General features: G+C 42.0%; 1 protein-coding gene and 2 long non-coding RNA genes across 6 annotated transcripts in view; 2 read left to right on the top strand and 1 right to left on the bottom strand.

The window, feature by feature from the left end:
- The window catches only part of LOC138824531 (uncharacterized), a 61,187-nt gene extending 55,190 nt beyond the window's left edge, over positions 1-5,997 (top strand). For 2 of the 3 annotated variants that reach the window (XR_011371117.1, XR_011371118.1), the window contains 2 exons: positions 4,450-4,568; positions 5,694-5,789. This is a non-coding gene — a long non-coding RNA (uncharacterized lncRNA). Of the gene's footprint in view, positions 1-4,449; positions 4,569-5,693; positions 5,790-5,821 lie in introns of those variants that run through there. The other variant, XR_011371119.1, reaches the window with a different exon arrangement.
- LOC138824530 (uncharacterized) overlaps positions 1-19,788 on the bottom strand; it is a 265,875-nt gene that overhangs the window by 48,082 nt on the left and 198,005 nt on the right. Inside the window, exon 8 of one of the 2 annotated variants that reach the window (XR_011371115.1) lies at positions 9,438-9,467. This is a non-coding gene — a long non-coding RNA (uncharacterized lncRNA). Of the gene's footprint in view, positions 1-8,994; positions 9,468-19,788 lie in introns of those variants that run through there. The other variant, XR_011371114.1, reaches the window with a different exon arrangement.
- On the top strand, positions 11,631-17,330 carry LOC138824673 (proline-rich protein 36-like). The gene is made up of 2 exons (XM_070018683.1): positions 11,631-12,121; positions 12,313-17,330. Exons 1-2 carry the CDS (start codon positions 11,686-11,688, stop codon positions 17,034-17,036), a joined length of 5,160 nt encoding a protein of 1,719 aa, XP_069874784.1. The 5' UTR covers positions 11,631-11,685; the 3' UTR covers positions 17,037-17,330.

Genomic DNA, 19,788 nt, shown 5'->3' with positions numbered 1-19,788 from the left:
AGGCCCAAGATAAGCACAAAAAAGAGGATGATGATGATGATGATGATGAAGAGGAGGAGGAAGAAGAGGAGGAGAAGGAGGAGGGGGAGGGGAAGGAAGAGGAAGAGGAAAGGTGAAGGAAGAGGAGGAGGAGGAGGAGGAGGAGGAGGAGGAGGAGGAGGAGGAGGGGGAGGGGGAGGAGGAGGAGAAGGAGGAGGGGGAGGGGTAGGAGGAGGAAAGACATGCTTGACTGTCTTTTTAGTTCCTATAGCTAAACTCTGCAGAATCTACCTAAGGCCATCAACAGTGCAGTACAGCCTACCTCATCTACTTTAATCCATGACTCCACCAATTTTATTCTTCACACTGCATCACTGGTTTCCCTCCTAGGCTGAGCAATTACCATCAGCCTGTGAACCTCACATTAAAATAAGTACTACTTAAAGATTTGTTTGCCCCATTTGGCTGCCAAGTATCAATCCATATCCCTATCCTTTTCTGCAGAAAAGTCCATGAGATGTTTTCCATAGTTAGTTCTCCCATCCCTCTGATCACCTAAATCTCTTCACATATCAAAATTTTATCTCCAAATTTTTCCATCACTTTTTTTTGAACTGCTGTTCCGAGGGACACCAATTCTAATTCCAAATGTCCAATCCTCATCCTAAGACTGTGAGTGGTATTTGTCATAGAAAATCTTATTATCTTTAAGTAGTGGTACAACATGGTTGCCATTTAACAAAACAGTTTATAAATAAGATGTATCTTGATTGATGCCATCCCTTTCATCAGTCTCCCCCCTAACACAACCCCTCCCTTCTCAATACAACCCATCACTTAATTTTTTCTATTTTCATAAGATATACATCGACTATGATGACGACATTCTCCCACCTTTCTTCCCTAAAACTCCTCCCCACCCCAACACCTTTCAAGTACTAGCTTCCTGACTTTAATTTATTGGGCTGTGAATTTGTTTTTCTAAGGAATGCATCATTTGAAATCTCATCTACAAAGGCCATGCTTATGTCAATATATTTGTGTACATTTGCCTTCAACTAGGTATTTGTCCACTTGTATCTGTAGATCTTGTAAATTAAATCTAGCTTTCACTTATGAAAAAATACTTCATTTAACAAAATATCCATTTCTTTGCAAATAATATAATATTCTTATCATTTTCTTAATATACTTCCTTCTATTGTTTATCTGCAGGATGGCCTACTCTATTTTTGCCCAAAATCATCCATCACTTAGCTTTAGTGTTGAGGTACATGATGAGGTACATCAACATTCACTCCCAACATATGCTTTATTGCCCCTTCCCCAATTTTCTACTCTTCTCTCACTGAGGGTAAGACTTATTAAATTGTATGACTTGTTAAACTGTGTGGCCTTAGCAAACATCACAAACACAGCCTTTACAAAGCCATTGCTGTCTATTTGAAGCTCCTTTGTTCAATTACTTCAAAAATATTTAAAGCCATTGCCTGGAGAAAGACATCACTGGACCTGTTGGTTTCAGAAGGATGTCTGTCATATGGAGCAGATATACTGAATCAGATTAACTATTCCTACTCAGTTCTGACTCAAAACAAAGCTTCCAACAAAGGATATGAGAGTACAGTCAAGATCAGTAGAGCCCAGTCTAGAGCAGCGAACACTTGGCAAACCCACAGACTCATGGACATCCACTGTAGTACAGAGATGTTACACAATTTTAAGCCTAATGCTCCACCATATTGTGTGTGTGTATGTGTGTATGTGTCACTGAGATTGGCCCAGGGCATGGTAGGCAAGTCCTCTTCCTCTGAGCTACACATCCAACATCCTCTATCATTTCCTCAAATCCAGAATGTTAACACCACAATAAAAAAAATGAAAAATTATCTGTAGCATTTGCTGAAATATATAACAGGTGTAAGTACTACCAACAGAACAATTTGCAAATATTCTTATACTATTTCATTTAAAACTACCAAAACACCATTGTACAACTGTGGGGAGAAATGTACACTAGCACACTAGCACTTAGTATTTTCCCCAGATACATCCAGTAGATATAAATGACCTCAACATATTGAACTGTCAGAAAATAAATAGAAAATTGTACTTGAATGTTTATTACTTTTATTTTTGTTAAGTGGTACCCAAATATTTAATCACACTCATATATTACTTTTTCTTCTTACATTTGACACCTCCAATCTTCTCTTCTTGAAGAATGAAACAAAACTGAGAGTCATATAATTTGAGAGTAAACTTTTCATCTTCAGGAAAAGACAAATTGTTTAAATAGGGATACAGGTTGATCCATTGAAACAATGACATGTATAAGATGCTATGTTGAACAATGAACTATACAATTTAGGCAGGGGAGAGGGGGGAAGTGTAGTTGAGGAGGTGGGAGGGAAGGGATAGTAAGGGAAAAACAGACGAGGCAACAATCCATGATAAGAAATGTACGCATTGCCTTGCTCATGTACCTGTAACCCTTCTGTACAGTATTTTTACAATAATAAACTTATTTAGAAAAAAGAAAGAAAAAAAGCAATGGATTTGCAAATTTCAACTACAAAGACTTCACTTTCTTTGAGCAGAGCAGATGCACATTTTATACAAGGAAATGTATCTAAATCATCTCAAAAACATAAATATACAGGATTTAGGAAAAAATTTGTAGTTAAAAAAGCCATAAATAATGTCAGATTAATAATTAAAAGGTAGAATTGCAAGATCAATAGAAAGCCCACAGATTGGCAGAAGATCTTCACTAGCCATACAATGGACAAGGGTCTCATATCTAAAATACACATGGAACTCAAAAAATTAAATCCCCCAATAACAAATCCTCAAAGAAACAACTGCCCAATAAATAAGCAGGCTAAAGCCTTAAAGAGAAACTTCTCTGAAGAGGAAAGAAGGATGGCCAATAGACACATGAAGAAATGCTCAAACTCTCTAGACATAAAAGAAATGCAATTGAAACAACATTGAGATGCACCTCACCCCAGTTAGAATGGCTAGAATCAAGAACTCTAATAACAACAGATGCTGGAGGGGATGTGGACAGAAGGGAACCCTACTGCATTGTTGGCGAGAGTGTAAACTTGTTCAAGCACTTTGGAAAGTAGTATGGAGGTTTCTCAAAAGACTCCACATAGAGCTCCCTTATGACCCAGCAATCCTACTTTTGGGCATTTATTCAAATGATCACAAACAAGACCATACTAAAGCTACCAGCACAGCTATGTTTATTGCAGCATTATTTACCATAGCTAAGATATGGAAGCAACCCAGATGCCTCCATCAGAAAGAATGACATTGCCCCATTTGTTAGGAAATGGAAAGACTTGGAAAAAAACTATATTAAGTGAAGTAAACCAGGACCAAAGAAACATAGGTCCCATGGTTTTCCTTATTTGCAATTACTAGTATATGTCTGAGACAAGCAGAAACAGATAAGTTGATGTTAAGTGAAATTAACCCCAAGATAAGGATTCAAACATTTTTTTTTCTTTCTTGCGATTGTTTCTAACATATTTATAAGATATTTCTTTATTGCTTTGTATGTCCCTCCCTGACGGTATAATCCCTGTTTTCACTGTATTTGATATTGGTATAATTTGTAAGGGGAAGGGAAAAAACAAATCGTTTAAATAGGGATACAGGTGCACCCTTTGCGACGAGATGTACAAGTCGTTATGTCGAAAAATGAACTTTACAACTTTAGCGGGGGATGGAAGCTGGTGAGGGGTTTGGGGGTGGAAGGATGGGAGATGGGAAGGGATGGGAAGGGGAAACAAAGGAGGAAGCAACAATGCTTCATAAGAAATGTACTCATTACCTTGCCCATGTAATTGTAACCCCACTGTACGATATTTTCACCATAAAAAAAAAACATACTGAAAACATACAAGAAGACAAAACAAAACACAAAAGCTAGAATTATCTCTTTTATACCAATTATATCTCATGGAATACATGATTAATTTACTTGTTGACCAAAGTCTTTGGCAACAATATCATTTTTCTCAACTTACTTTGTTTTTCTTTTTTAATTTATTTTTAATTTACTTATTTTATTTTTTGTTGGTTATGAGGCTTGAATTCAGGGGCCTGTGATTTTCCTCTCAAAGCTATTGTTCTACCACTACCACAGCACCACATAGGGATTTCTGATGGTTAATTGGAGATAAGAGTCTCAGACTTTTCTGCCCAGGCTGGCTTTGAACTGTGATCCTCAGATTTCAGCCTTCTGAATATTTAGGATTCTAAGTGTGAGCCAGCCACGCCTAGCTTAGTTTTCTTTTTATTAAAATTTCCATTAATGGTATGAGAGCATTTTATTGTGACATTTTCACAGATATGCAAATGTATTCCAATCAACATTTATCCTCCTTTCGTAAAGCAATTTCTACAGGTGTTTTTTTTTTTTTCATTTTTGTTTTGTTCTGTTTTGTTTGTCAGTTCCAGGGCTTGAAGTCTATACCTGGATCCTGTCCCTGAGATCGTTTGCTCAAGGCTAGTTAGTACTTTACCACTTTGAGCCACAAAGCCAATTTCCGTTTTCTGGTGGTTAATTGAAGGTAAGATTCTCATGGACTTTTCTGCCCGGGGTTGGCTTCAAACCGTGACCCTCTGATCTCAGCCTCCTGATTTTCTAGGATTACAGGCATGAGTTACCAGTGCTCTGCTCAATGTATTTTATTGTTTTGTTTTCCTACATATAAGCAAACTACTTAGATAATATTCATCCTCATACACTCCCCTTGTTACCTAATCACTCCTGCCACTACATCCACATACACAGCCTGTTTTCGATTTCTGTCATTCATTTTTGTGTATTAAAATTGTACCAAAGGGTTTCACTATGACATCTCATATTCAGATAGATAGATAGATAAATAGATAGACAGACAGATAGATATAGATATATAGTCAGAATGGCCCATTACTCCTTTCTTTGCTTTCATATCACAGGCAAGATATACATAATGTGGAAATTCATATAAAAATGATGGTATGAGCCACTGTAAGTTGGCTTGGCTGTAGCATGCTACTGTAGACCACATGGGCCATCCTTCCCTTAGTTTATTCCATCTACCTTGAAAAGGAGGAGTAGAAATTCAAAAATGGTTTTGCCCTTCTGATATCCTTTCCAAAGCCTTCTATTCCAGGATTTTTAATTAAGGCAGGAAAAATTATGAGAAGTGTCCTAGATATCTTAGAACTTGGTACATTAGAATTGTATTGAGAGGTTTTTTGTTTTATTTTTTGAGTTAGTTTAAGTCTTTATTTTAAAGCTGACATTAACTGGTCTAGATTAAAAACAAAACATGTGTCATATTATCAGAATAAGTTCATTTTTCCTTCTTATAGTATGGAAAAAAGTGCATTTATTTCAGAAAACTATGCAAGCCAAGTACAAATGGCTCACACCTGTAATCCTAGCTACTCAGAAGTCTGAGATTCTGATTCAAAGCCAGTCCATGAGGGTCTGTCTCCAAAATAATGAAGGAAATGCCAAGTTGCAGGTGTGGCTCAGATGTTAAGAGGGCCAGGTGAGCAAGCTTCAAGCCCTGTGTTCAAATATTTACAGGGACAGGGAAGAAATAATGTAGCAGTAGTCATTAATTTACCTTTACAACTCAATATTTTTGCAGAGTTGTCTGCATTTGCTTATTTTAATCCATGTTTCCTTTCTTCCCCAGTTTTAGAAAGAAAAACAGCATTAAAATATTGCAATGGAAGATCCTGTTGAATGGCTTCCAGTGGGAGGGCCTGTCTGTGGGATAATAGCAATATAATAAAAGGCTCCTTTTCTTCTCCATTATTTCAGGTTCAGGTCTCCATTTTCCCTTCCATAACATCAGTGGAAATGACATAATAGAAGGATCGGCTACATCAGACATCTTCATATCCATTCTATTGACCCTGACACTCTAGCACAGAGCACACACTAAATGGAATAACCATTATGGTTATTCTCCAAATGGATTGTCGGTGTGATTGCTATTGTAGGGAAACCATTAGGAACATTACCGCTTCTCTGCTTTGACAGCAGATACTTTTCAAACACGAATATCTCAGCAATTAAAATCACAAACATAATCATAGCAACAAAGGCTCTGTCTCAAATCTCGCTTTTTTTTTTTAAATGGTGGTAGTTTCCACCCATTTAAATGGAATAAAGTGGTCTCACATTTTAGATTCAGTAGAAACATGAATTGAATAATGCAATTAATCAGGCTCTTTAGTCACGTAATTATCTTTCATCTAAGTAAATCATTTTATGCATCAGTTTACATTTGTTGAATTAACTAATTCAAAATAAACAGTTGTCATTAAAAAATACTGTTCCATGGCACTTTAAGAGAAAATCGGTCTGATTTGTGTAGATTAATTAGGAAATAAGTATATGCCCAGGACAACCACAGATCTATACCACACATCCCACCATTCAACAAATTCCAGGAAAATCTCAGGTATTTTCATACTTTGGTAGTGAGTTGTGCCAAAAGACAGCCTGACAGATTGAAGCCAAATTTTAATCGAGTTAAAATTGCTTGAGTGCCAGGAAGTTTTCAGCTTGATTTGAATTCAAAATAACTGAGCTATAAATTCTGCACAGATTGACTCTGAAAAGACCCAAAAGTTGATTCTTTTGAACAGAGTCGCAGGACTATAGTGCCATAATATATTCTGTGCTCAAGTATTAGAGGGATGACTGGGCATTCCACATTCATGTGCAAATTGCACCGTCTTATCAACCCTCTAACTCAAAGGCCATCACAAGAGATGAGCCAAGGGGAAAGAAAATATTACTAAAAGGTTAGAGGATATTGAGAAATTGAGAGTATGCGGTGAGTTCTGTGGAAAAAGTCTTGACAATTTATAGAGAAAGCCAACAAGACAGGAGTTTAGAAGACCAAAATCTAGACATCTGTCTGATTGTACTTATTCAAATGAAAAAAAAATCTTCAAAACTCCATGCAAAAAAAGGGAGGTGAATTTTAGAAGCGCTCTTCTCAAATGGGGAGTCATAAATCAACAGAAACAAATTGGAGGGTGGGCATTCATGGTACCTGGTTGAAGCTAGTTCCTTCCCTAATCTCAAGACTTGACAGAATAGGTAAGCACCAGTGAAACATGCCTATGATCTGGCTACTAGGAGACTGAGATCTGAGGATCAGGATTCAAAGACAGTCTGGATAGGGAAGTCTCTGAGACTCTTATCTCCAGTTAACCAGTAGAAAGCCAGAAGTAGAGCTGTGGCTCAAATGGTGAGTGCTAGCTTTAAGTAAAAAAGCTAAGGAATGGTGTCTAAGCCCTGAGCTCAAACTCAAAAAACTGGCATAAAAAAGGACAATAATGGTTAGATATACCTTAGATATGAATTTTTCTTAAAATTCTAGATGGTATTTACTTATTTAATTTAATACCCATGTCAGGGATAACAGTGAGTCCAAGAAAAGCCTATTTTCAAACTATGAAATTACTCTCAAAAAGTTTTTTGAATGTATGATTTTTCAACTAAGGAGCCAAAATGAACGATCAGCAAAAGAAACCTAGATAATTGGTACCCATATACCCATGATTTTATTTCCATATTAAAAATAATATTGTTTTCACTTCAATTTTGTATGGAAAAGATTTGTACAATATGATTTTGCAACGCTTCACTATGTGGTCTAATTTTGAGTCCAGATATTTCCAGTAAATTATAAAATTAGATAAAAGTTTATAATTTTTCCATTATGGTAATATGAATGTAATAAACTTTTTAAAAATTTTATCCCTAAGAAAAACATGGACCAAAGTATGCATCTCTTATTGCTAAAATGTTCTCTAGCCATGGCATGATTTCTAGCTTCTGTGGAGATAATAAGTAAGAAAGAGGTTGTAGAAAATTTCCTTTGTCCCTTGTCTCTCCCAAGATTTACCTCTGACAATGAGTATAAAGGAAAGTCTTTCTGTCAGCAATAATATACATCTCTGAATAAGTTGCTGCTCCTCTTACTTCACACCCTTTATTGCCATGTGGAAGAAATGTTTTATTCAGTGATGACAAGGTATCAGAAGTGATCACTTTCCAACTAATTTTTGAAGTGCTAACAAAAAGCACAAGCCAGTATTTTACTAGGATTCGAATCCTAGTCCTGACACCAGCTTTACAATATTCTGCTAATGTATAATGTAAACCTGCTTTCTTGTCCTCATCTGTAACAAACACACAGGATTGTCATAATTACAACATAATGCACCCACACAATTATAATGCTAAAAGGTAGGCATCAATGGATAAATATTATTATGTATTATGCATGCATAATTAAATAATAAAAAGATTATTATTGGAATTGATAAGACTATTTTGAACCTTAAATATTTTCTTACCCAAGATACATGTTTTCTAGTTAACTAGTTTACAAAAACCTTTAATATTTGTGAAAGATAAAACAAGGACATTATTTACAAATGGAAGAAAAATATACTCTGGTGAAAAATATATTCTGATTCTTTACTTCTCAAACTTGGAAAGGGTAATGCCAGACCTGTTAAATATATTTAACATTTATAAAGCACTTAGACGTTGTTAGCTGTTCTATCAAGCCACAAGCATGGCTCAACAGAATTCTTGAAGTTCATTTTCACACTTTGGACCTCAAGCAACGTTTCAATGATGTCTCACATGGCAAGGATCTGGGGAGGGGATTTTTTAAATTACAGCTGCCAAGACCTTATTATGTAAGGATTCAGGCCTAGTCATTTGAAGATAAAGGTAAGGAATGCTCTCAGAAATAAACAAAATGAACTATCTCCAAAGTGAGTTTGATATAGAACCAGGCTTGAAAAGTAATGACTTGGTATCAGAAAAATTCCCTTTTATGAAAACCATTGAGGTGAAAACCTTCACAGATTCACAACATTTTGGAGTACAAAAAGAATATGCAAACAATTTATAGCGACGACTTTCCTTTCCTCAAAATCATTTGTAGACAGATGGGCAACAGATCTGCTCTGGTGAACTCATTGTGAATGAACTCAAGAACGTCTAGAAGGCAGCCAGGATTCTCAGGTGTATGATCTGGAAAACTTTATTCTACAGATAAGGAAGCAAGGCCCATGAAGCCAAAGCCAGTTCTTAAAATTAGTGTTGTTTGGTACTTGAACCATAACTAGAACACTTTTTTCATTTCTTTCTCTTCCTTTATCCTTTCTCTCCTCTCTCTCTCCTCTCCCTTCTCTCCCATCCTCTTCATATCTTGTTTCCATTTTTTAAAAAGATATAATCTTGTTATATGGCTGAATCTGGACTTGAATTTGTTCTGTAGCCCAGACTTGCCTCAAATTCACATTCCTCCTGCTTCAGCACTCTTAGCTCTGGGATGACAGGCATGCACCATGATACTTGGCTCTGGACTCGAATGTTTGTTTTAAACAATCCAGCCTACCTTTAAAATCCTGAAGCATCTCTGAGACACCTAGAGTGATAAGAAATGAGTTAACTGAGTCCATTATGTGATAAAGCAAAATCAAATGCACCGTATGCCAAAAAGCACTTCTCTTCATTTCCATTATTTCTCCCTTTCTCTATTTTTGTCTTCTCTTAATAATTTTTCTTTTCTTGTTCTACATAGTTTGTTTTGTTTTTTATTTAAAGGTGAGGCACAGAGGGTTACAGTTGAGTAATGGCATTTCAGTCAGAAGTGTCACCTCTTCCCTTGTTTCCTTCCGGTTTTCCCTCCCCACTCCCCTTTCCCACAAGCTCGTTTTTCAACACAGTATCTAGTGGGTATCATTTGCTACATTTGTTCTCCCTTTGACCCACCATTGACATAATTTTAACACATACCTAGTTCAGATGGCAAAAATAAATAGAAAGCAATGCTCTGAAGACTCTACAGAGGGAAACCAGGCTTAAAAATCCTCCTCCTCACCTGCCACACTAAAAATTTACACAACTGTTCTAACATGGCGTGAGTCAATCTTTGAAGGATTTCTTCTGTTAAATTTTAAACTTCAATGTGAGGTATTAATAGGGCATAAATTCAACTTGACTGCAGGGTTTAGAGGTGGAGCCTAGAGAAGTTATTAGGCTTTGATACAGTCATCAGAACAAAGCACTCATGACACAATCAGGATGGGAAATGGGAAATGGACAGGAAAGAAAGGGAGAGAGAGAAAAAAAGAGAAAGAGAAAAGATGGAAGAAGGAAAGAAGGAAGACAGGAAGACAGGAAGAAAGAAAGAAAGAAAGAAAGAAAGAAAGAAAGAAAGAAAGAAAGAAAGAAAGAAAGAAAGAAAGAAAGAAAGAAAGAAAGGCGAGAAGAGAAAGAAAGAAGAAAAGATGATGGAAGGGAAAAAGATAAGACAGGGACAAAAACAGAAAAGAGCGGCCTACACTTGTCCTTGTGCATTTCCCTGTCCTCACCCCCAAAATGACTCTTCTCTTGGGCATATAGAAATCTAAACTTACAGTAAATTGACACTAAGGTTCTTGAAGGATACTCAGCTGGTGACCTCATAATGTATAAATTATGTAGATCTTAATACATAGTTCCACTCTGCCAGCCAATCAATGATTTGGAGACATTCCATGATCAGTACTCGGGCTCCATTATTTTTGTATTGAAGAATATGCCACTGTATTTCCTCAGCACCCACCCAAATAATTTTTAATCCTTCATGTTCTTTTTAAAAGTATATTTTATTGTAGATACTGTACAAAGGGGTTACAGTGACATGAGCAAAGTATTGAGTCCATTTCCTATCGAGTATTATTACACTCTCCTTTTTATTTTCCCTATCAAATACATTTTAAACTTTGCATAGACAAATTTGTCCAAATAAACCAAAGAAAAAATGCATTTTCTGCCAGAGAGAGAGAGAGAGAGAGAGAGAGAGAGAGAGAGAGAGAGAGAGAGAATGAAGAAGCACTAACAGTTGGTCTCTGTCCCTCTTCGGGGCTCTGGATGTCAAGCCAATATGGGCCTTTGGTAACTTAGGAGGTGACTCCCCTAGACAGTGCTTGTGCTCACTATAGATAAGAAAAAGAGATGAGGGGCCTGGATGGACCATGGAAATGGAGGTGGTAATCCAGATGCTTGCATTCCAAGAAGGCAAATGAGTGCATTCATCCTGGTTCCAGACCCTGGCTGGGCCACTGGCCTATGTGTGACCAGAAGAAGGATGTGTTGCCTTCCCACATGAATAAAAGGAAGCAAACAGAACCTGCCTCAGAACTTGCCTGGCAGGAAGAGATGTTGCGGGGGTTGTGGCACCCAGTGAGCTTATGGCACTGGTCCTCTGGTCAGAACCAGAAACCACAGAGAATCAAGGTACCATCAGGGCATCCTTAGAGTTGGGGCAACCAACTCAAGGCCATCCTGAGCTGCTGGACATAGGTCTAAGTGTGCCCACATCTGTGAGGGGCAGCAGGGAAGACGTCAGAGCTTGAAATCCAGCCAATAGCCTTGGGCCTGCTACTCCTCTGAACGCATAAGGGGTGCTTTGTCTTGAACCTCCCTCAGTTCCCTCAGCGCGCCTGCGTACTTCCTCTGTGGCATATGCAGGTGATGTCACAGAGGCCAAGTATAAATCAAGCTGGGCAGAGTGGCCTCAGCTCCCAGAGGAGAAGGAGGGAGAGATAGCTGCTCCCCTTCTCTCTCTCCTAGCTGATAATTCGCACACATTTCCCGTTATGGCAAACGTTCTCAGTAAAGTGTATGATGAGCTGCGCGGCCTCACCTTCTCGAGGTGGGTTCGCAGCTCAGGACCCGAGCCTGCACGCTGCCCCGTCTGTAGGAAGGTCAGGCCGGGTCCCAGGCCGGCGCCGCCACCAGCCGGTCCACCCAGGGCCCCCAAGAGGAGGTGCCCTGGGCCGGAGGCCTCGGACACCACCCCGGGGCAGGGCCCTCCAGCGTCTCCAGAGCGATCGCCAAAAAGACCTGCGCCTCCGCTGCCAGCTGGAGACTCGGGGTTGGAAACCCCCAGAAGCCCGAGCACCCCTTCGGGTCAGCTCGAGTCCACACCTCGAATTGCAACACCCAGACCGCGCAATCATCTTGTGGTGCCTACGATGCCGTGGGACGTCCCTCTTCCCGACTCAAGCAGCGACGAGTTCGAAGGCCAAGAGGGTGAGTTCAAAATTCAAGGAGACCATCAGGGACAGGCCAGTGGGAGGGGACGACCTAGCAATGGAGCAACGGCACCATGCCGTCCTGTGACCATCAGGAGAGACTTACTCTCAATGGATGCTGCCTTACTCCCTAGCAGGGAACTCTTCCCAGGGTGGAAAGGAACGAAAAGGTACTTGTGTCTCCTCTAGGTACCCAATCTCATGGCCGTGACATTCCCAGCTCACAAAGCTCCACCGCGGACAATCTGGGTGAAAACCAACCTCCGAACTGCTCACGCTCCCAGGAGTCAGGTAAGGTGGTGGAGGGCAAAAAGCCCACCGCAAGTCCACCACCAGACTCCCAGGAGTCAGCGAAGGGGGTAGACAGTGAAAATACCAAAGCTCGTCCACCACCAGACTCCTCCCAGGAGTCAGCAAAGGAGGTGGTGGGTGAAAAGCCCAAAACTCATCCTCCAGACTCCCAGGAGTCAGCAAAGGGGGTAGTGAGTAAAAACCCCAAAGATGGTCTACCATCAGACTCCCAGAAGTCAGTGAAGATGGTGGACAGTGAAAAGCCACCAGACTCCCAGGAGTCAAAGAAGGGGGTTTTGGGTGAAAAGCCCAAAGCTTGTCCACCACCAGGCTACCAGGAGTCAGGTAAGGTGGTGGAGGGCAAAAACCCCACAGCAAGTCCACCACCAGACTCCCAGGAGTCAGAGAAGGAGGTGGTAGGTGAAAAGCCCAAAGCTCGTCCACCACCAGACTCCCAGGAGTCAGCAAAGTTGGTGGATAGTGAAAAGCCCAAAACTTATCCATCATCAGATTACCAGAAGTCAGCAAAGGGGGTGGTGGGTGAAAAGCCCAAAGCTTGTCCATCAGCAGACTCCCAGATGTCCACGAAGATGGTGGACAATGAAAAGCCCAAGGCTCATCCACCACCAGACTCCCTGGAGTCAGTGAAGGAGGTGGTAGGTGAAACACCCACAGCTAGACCACCAGCAAGCCCTGCTACCCCAAATCTGGCAGCTCACAGAGCATCCAAAAGGAAAGCAGCATTGCCATCAGCTCTTCCTTTGCCAGAGATCGTGCCAGTACCGATTCAGTGGGGTCGTGGTGAGCTTCCCCTACCTCCTAAACTTCCATGCATGGACATGGAGAAAGACGTGGACATTTGTAACACCACTCAGTCTACTCATAGTAAAATCTGTAAGACAAAATGCTCAGGGAGAACAGAAGTGACAGATGGCAGTGACATCAACACTGCCTCTTCTGTTCCTCCACCCGATTCACAGACTTACGTCTTCGTGACCCTACCTACCTGCACTTTAAACATCCCAGCTCATCTCAACACCACTAATGTGGAAGAGCAGGCTGCTGGGGCCAACATTGTGCCAGCATCCTCATCAAAATCTAATGAGGATCTGGCACCTAAAAACCTCATTTCCTCTTTGACTCCTCCTGCAGACTCTCTTACCCCAGCCTCTCAACTGGGGGTTCTAAATGATAAAAATGGAAACCATGCTCCTTTAATGAGAGCTGCAACCCCTACCACTTCTCTCTCCTCCAGACTTCCTCTTCCTGATCATTCCATTCTCCCCTGCACAAAGGAATCTAACACTGCTACTTCTCCTGATTCCCTTCCTCTTCCCTTCCCCACCCTTCCTGTAGTCCCACTGCCCACTAACACTACCACCACTGATTTGGCTGCAGCTGCCCCCAGCAGCTGTAGTAATGTGACCCTGCAGCCAGCCACCGATGATGAAATTGTTCACATGGATACCACACCGCCTTCCGCGGCGGTCATTTTCTCTATTCCCCCAGTCTCCACCACTGACTCCTGTGCATTGCCGCAGGCTCCCAATAGCCTGCAACAAGGAAACTTTCTGAATGGGCCAGTGCCCAGCGGCCCACCTATACCTCCCTCACAACCAATACCTCAGGCCCCCTGTGGCCTGCAACCAGGACACTTGCTGACTGGGCCAGTGCCCACCAGCCCACCAGTACCCCAACCCTATCCATTTCCCCAGGCGCTCTGCAGTCCGCCTCAGGGCCATGTCACCATAGGTCCAGTCCCCACCAACTCCCTTGCACCCTATCCCCATCCTTGTCCACCCGTGCCCTGTGGCTTGAACCAGGGACAAATTTTGAATAGCCAGGTACCGAGCAGTGCACCTATACCCCAGGTCAGCTGCAATGTGCCCCAGGGGCAATTGATGGGCCCAGACCCCACTTTGCCCCCTACACACCACAACAATCCAGTTCCCCAAGTCCCCGGTAGTCTGTTCCAGGGGCAACTTGGGATGGGGCCAGCCCCCACCAACCTGCCTCCTCCCAGAGTTCCCTGTCCTTCACAACCCTTAGTCCATCAAAATGATTCCTGGACCACCAATGCCATCCATGTTGTGCAACCACAGCACACGGTGCCACACAGTGGCACTATTCCCAGCATACAAGTTCCCAACAACTTAAAGTCCCAGCCCATGCAGGGACCAAGCTCCAGGACTGGCCATCCATCCAATACAGGAGCCCTTTCTCACCCCACATTAGGGGTCTACAATGGACAACCTGACAATTTGTCTCTGAGACATCCAGCACCCCTGCCAACACCAACTGTTGGCCTAACTGCTCCTCCGATGCAGTCACCCAGTGCCATCATCATGCAGACAGGACATATGGCCATGACAATGCCTTTTCCTGCAGTGAATCCACCCAGGATGCCCAATTTTTCCCAAGCCTTGGTCCCTCAAAATCATTCTGGGACCACCAATGTCATCCCTGTGATGCAATATCAGCACAGTGCCTCTGTCCCCCCATATGCTGTTCCTGTCCTTCCCAACATGGGCCAAGGAATTGCTCCTGTTCCTGGAAGTGGTGCTTCCCCATCAACAGACAATGATAATACAATGGATACAACGCCTCCTTCAGAGGCATCTATCTTACCATCTCCTCCAATCTTGAAAACTGACCATTTTACATTGAACCAGGCCCCTCCTTTTCCTCACCATGGACCACAGAGGGGCACTATTTCTAGCAATCAAAATTCAATCAATCCGTTTGCACAGTCCCAGCCCATGCAAGGACAAGGCCCCAATACTGGTCATCAGTCCAGTACAGGAGCCCTTTCTCACCTCACATTAGGGGTTTTTAATGGACATTCTGGCAACAATTTTTCCCTGAGCCATCCAGCCACCCTACCAATATCAACTGTTAGCCTGACTGCTACTCCAACCCAGCCAGCTAATTACACCCTCATGCAATCAGGAAATATAGGCATGACAGCGCCTTTGACTGCAATGAACCCACACATGGTACCCTATACTTCCAAAACTTCAGTTCCACAAAGTAATCTTTGGACCACCAACACGATAGCTGTTGTGCAACAGGTATGCACTACTGCTTCAGTGCATCCAAACACAGGCCAAGCAATAGTTTCCATTCGTGGAAGCAATGCCTCCCAACCAAGAAAACGATCCGTGAATGCTGGTAATATGATGGATAAAAAGCCACCTTCAGGGGTGTCATACTTTCCATATCCTCCAAGCAGCCACTCTGAATTGAACGGAGCCCCCTCTGCTTTTCACTACATGCCACACAGTGGCAATATTTCAAACATGCAAGGTCCATTCAATCAGCTTTTACAGTCCCCGTCCATGCAGAGACCTAGCCCCAGTACTGGTCACCTGTCTACAACAGGAGCCCTTCTTCATCACACATCTGGGGCGCTCAAGGGACAATCCAACAATTTCTCTCTGAGCTATCCAACAGCCCCGCCAACACCAGCTATTGGCCTGTCTGCTCCTCCATTGCAGCCATCGAATTACACCATCATGCAATCAGGACATATGACCATGACAGCACCTTCGTCTGCGGTGAATCCTCCCAGGGTGCCCAATCCTTTCCAACCTTTGGTCCCACAAAAGCATTCGTGGACCACCAATGTGATCCAGCAGCAGCAGCAGCATATCCCCCCATATGCTGCTCCTTCAATTCTTCCCAACATGGGCCCACCCATTGGACCCATTCCTGGATATGGTACTTCTCCACCAACACAACTATCCATGGACAATGACAATATGATGGATACAACACCTCCTTCCCTGGCATCAATCTTTCCATCTCCGGTTTTGACAAACAACCACTTTGCAGTGAACCAGGCCCATCCTGCTGCTGGCCACATGCCACAGAGTGGCACTATTTCCAGCACACAAGAACCCAACAAGCAATATTTACAGACCCAGCCCATGCAGGGACCAAGCCCCAATGCTGGCTATCAGTCCAGTTCAGGAGCCCTTCCTCAACCCCCATTAGGGGTCTTCAATGGACTTCAGTCCCAGCCTATGCAGGGACCAAGCCCTAATCCTGGCTATCAGTCCAGTTCAGGAGCCCTTCCTCACCCCCCATTAGGGGTCTTCAATGGACTTCAGTCCCAGCCTATGCAGGGACCAATCCCTAATCCTGGCTATCAGTCCAGTTCAGGAGCTCTTCCTCACCCCTCATTAGGGGTCTTCAATGGACAATCTGACAATACTTTCTCCCTGAGCCATCCAGTACCCCCACCAACACCAGCTATTGGTCTAACTGTGTCTACAATGCAACCTCCTCCTCCTAACACCAACATGCAACCAGGACATTTGTCCATGACAGTGCCTGTGCCCGCAGTGAATCCTGCTGTTACTCCCCAGAACGCCTCTTGTAGCAACTCACAAGGTGTTGTCAACACTTCTATATGGAAAACCGGCAAGAAAATCTCCAGACGAATAGTCTTTTGTGACCCTAATTCATCCCTGAACCAAGCCACTCCTGCAATATCAGCCACCATGGGAAATGGTGAGCCATCACACACAGGACACCTGGGATTTAAAAAATCCACCAAACGTTCGCGTTCCAAATCCGAGGCACCCAACAACTGCCAAAAGCAGAAATTTGAAACCTAGATCAAACGCTCTAACAGGACTCGGGACACAGGTCCAACTTTCTAACAAGACTCAGAGGTTCTATTAATTTCTCTTACTTAATCCCCCAGTCCTTCTCTATACACATGATTGCTGTTGTGAATCAACACTCATTCTCCCTTGCTTTCTGACTATTTTGACTCAGCCAAGAGCCTGGCCCATTTTCTGAAGCCCTACAACTTGCAAGATGACAAGATATTTCCTTACAGGTATTAACCTGTTTTTTCAGTTTATGTCAATACCCCAGTTCACTACATAAAACCTCAGCTCTTGTTAATAAATGGTAAAATTAAATGATTTGTCCATCTCTTCCTTTGGGGATTCTATCACACAAACATTGGATCTGCTACAAGATCATCAACCATAGGTTTGAATGTCAATAAGAAAGAAAAAAGCAGTTTGGAAAGAACAGAAATAACCTAAGAATCAGAACTACAGAGTGAATATAAAGGCACATTCACCAAAACTATGAGGAAACTTGAATCTTCTCAAAACCAAATTTGGGAATTTCAAGGGAATTTCTTTCCTAGACCTATGAATATCCACAGGTTTTTGGATGTTTTGGGAATTATATCTCTATTTTGGAGGCATGAGTACGTTTTCAAACACAGGGCTCAAGAGGTCTCATGCTCCTTAAGCTTGGTCCATGCCTCCTTTCCAGCATTTTTCTGGTTAATTTGAGTTAGAATTCTTTGGACTTATTTCCTTGAACTATTTTTTTCTGGATCTTGGTCTTTGGAATAGGTAGAGTTACAAGCATAAGCCCTCTCTACCCAATATCCTAGAATTCTTCGTGTGCTCCCATTCTGTTTTCATTTATTATTATTACTATTATTATTTTATGATATACCTTAAAAATATTCATTCCCCAAGACCAGAAAATGCAACAGTTCTTCAATGAAACCAGTGGATAGACAAGAGGAAAGAAATATTTGTAAATGACATAAGCAAATATATCCTGTCAATTTCTATTTGTTATGTATCTGTTCTGTACAAGGCATAGTGATAATAAAATGATACAAGTTTAAAAGGAGGAGAATTCCAACAAAATAACACAGGTTTTAAAGAGAAAGTTTTCAAATAAGAAAACATGTGTCCTTTAGGCGAGAGCTGATGAGGTTTGAACATTAGCTTCAGGACAAGAATGTACACATGGCTATGTAGATGTCTTAGTTTGTAACAAAAATAGAAACACTTCTTGGCATTGAAACAGAAAAAAAAACATTTAAAAATCTTTTTGTATTTTGGACCCCTAAAGAGAAAGCTGTTACTGGCTCCTAGTTTGTGCTTGCTTTTGTGGCGTCAAGGAGTTGGAAAAACATGGGATCCCCCATAGGTCCAGTTCCTTTCCTCCAAGTTCCATGAAGTACTACTTTAATGGAATTCAGTTAGCCTCCTTGCTGGCAGAGATCTCTGAACATTTGAGGATCCCAGTCTTTGTATTTTGAGGCACAGAGCTCAGTTGCCTTCAGAAGACTTCGCCAAGTGACAGAATGCAGATGGAATCAGAGAACCTTGAGTGTCTAGAAATATGGACAAAAAGCTAAAGGTTGAAGGTACTGGCAATACACAGAATTAGAGGTGCAGGTAGGCATTAAAATTCTGGAATTTGAAGCTGAGAATGGGCCCAAGAAGCCAGGCTTGATGGCTCAAGCCTATAATACTAGCTACTTGGGAGTCAGATTGAAGTTCAAGGCCAGTATGGACATAAAAGTACTTCGGACTCTATCTCAACAATGGCTGGGTATGGTGGCACATGCCTGTTTTTCCAAGTGATGGGGAAAGCACAGTGGCTGGGCACAGTGGTATTTGCTTGTCATCTGACCCAAAGAAACACAAGTAGGAGGACCACAGTCCAGGTCAGGTATAAAGTGAGACACTGAAAAATAACCAATCCAACAAAGTGTTTAGGAGTGAGGAAACATGTTCAAAAGTAATGAGGGAGGGGGAATTCCACTAACAGAGGGAGGAAAGATTAAAATAAAGCTCTCTGTTCTATTCTAGTGCTCTCTGTTCTTTTCTTGCTCTCTCTGCTCTTTTCTAGCTCTTTTCTCTTTCCTCTCTCTCTTTCCTCTCTCTTTCAAAGCTCTCTTTCCCAGCCACCTGGAGTGCCAACCTTGCCTGGTCCCAGCAGGTCTACTGAATAAACCTACCCCTTACCTGAATATCACGTGAGTGCTGGTGCTGTTCTTACTCGGCTACCTCTTTTTTAAAACCTAATATAAATGGTGCCATGACTCGGCTCTCTGTTCCTCTCTGTCTCTCTTGCTGCTCTTTTCTAGCTCTCTCTGCTCCCTCTCTCTTTCCTCTTTCCCAGGCCTTTCCCAGCCACGTGAAGTGCCAACCTTGCCTGGTCCCAACAGGTCTACTGAATAAACGTACCCCTTACCTGAAAAAAAATTTTTTTTTAAATCTATGAAGTGGTTCAGTGGTACCCAGCAAGTGTGAGGCCTGAGTTCAATCCTCAATAGTAGAAAGAAGAGTATAAAAGAGCAATGGGGGGGGGGGAGGAAGAAGAGGAGGAGGAAATAGAAATGGAAATGGATAGGCAAAGGGAAAGATAAACTGGAAGGGGAAAAGAGGAACAGCAAGGAACATAGGGGGAAAGTGAAAGAGTGGGGGAGAGAGAGAAAGGAAAGAGAGAAGAGAGAAAGGAAAGTTGACTGAAGAACTACCTACCCTGTCTGAGAGGTTAGTATATATTAGCACATCATGAAATCTTCTTGGTATAGAA

This window comes from Dipodomys merriami, unplaced genomic scaffold (assembly GCF_024711535.1).
Source record: "Dipodomys merriami isolate MVZ:Mamm:240054 unplaced genomic scaffold, mDipMer1.0.p SCAF_13, whole genome shotgun sequence".
Taxonomy (NCBI): domain Eukaryota; kingdom Metazoa; phylum Chordata; class Mammalia; order Rodentia; family Heteromyidae; genus Dipodomys; species Dipodomys merriami.
The sequence above is the reverse complement of the archived record's forward strand: the minus strand, read 5'-3'. Positions and strand labels throughout refer to the sequence as shown.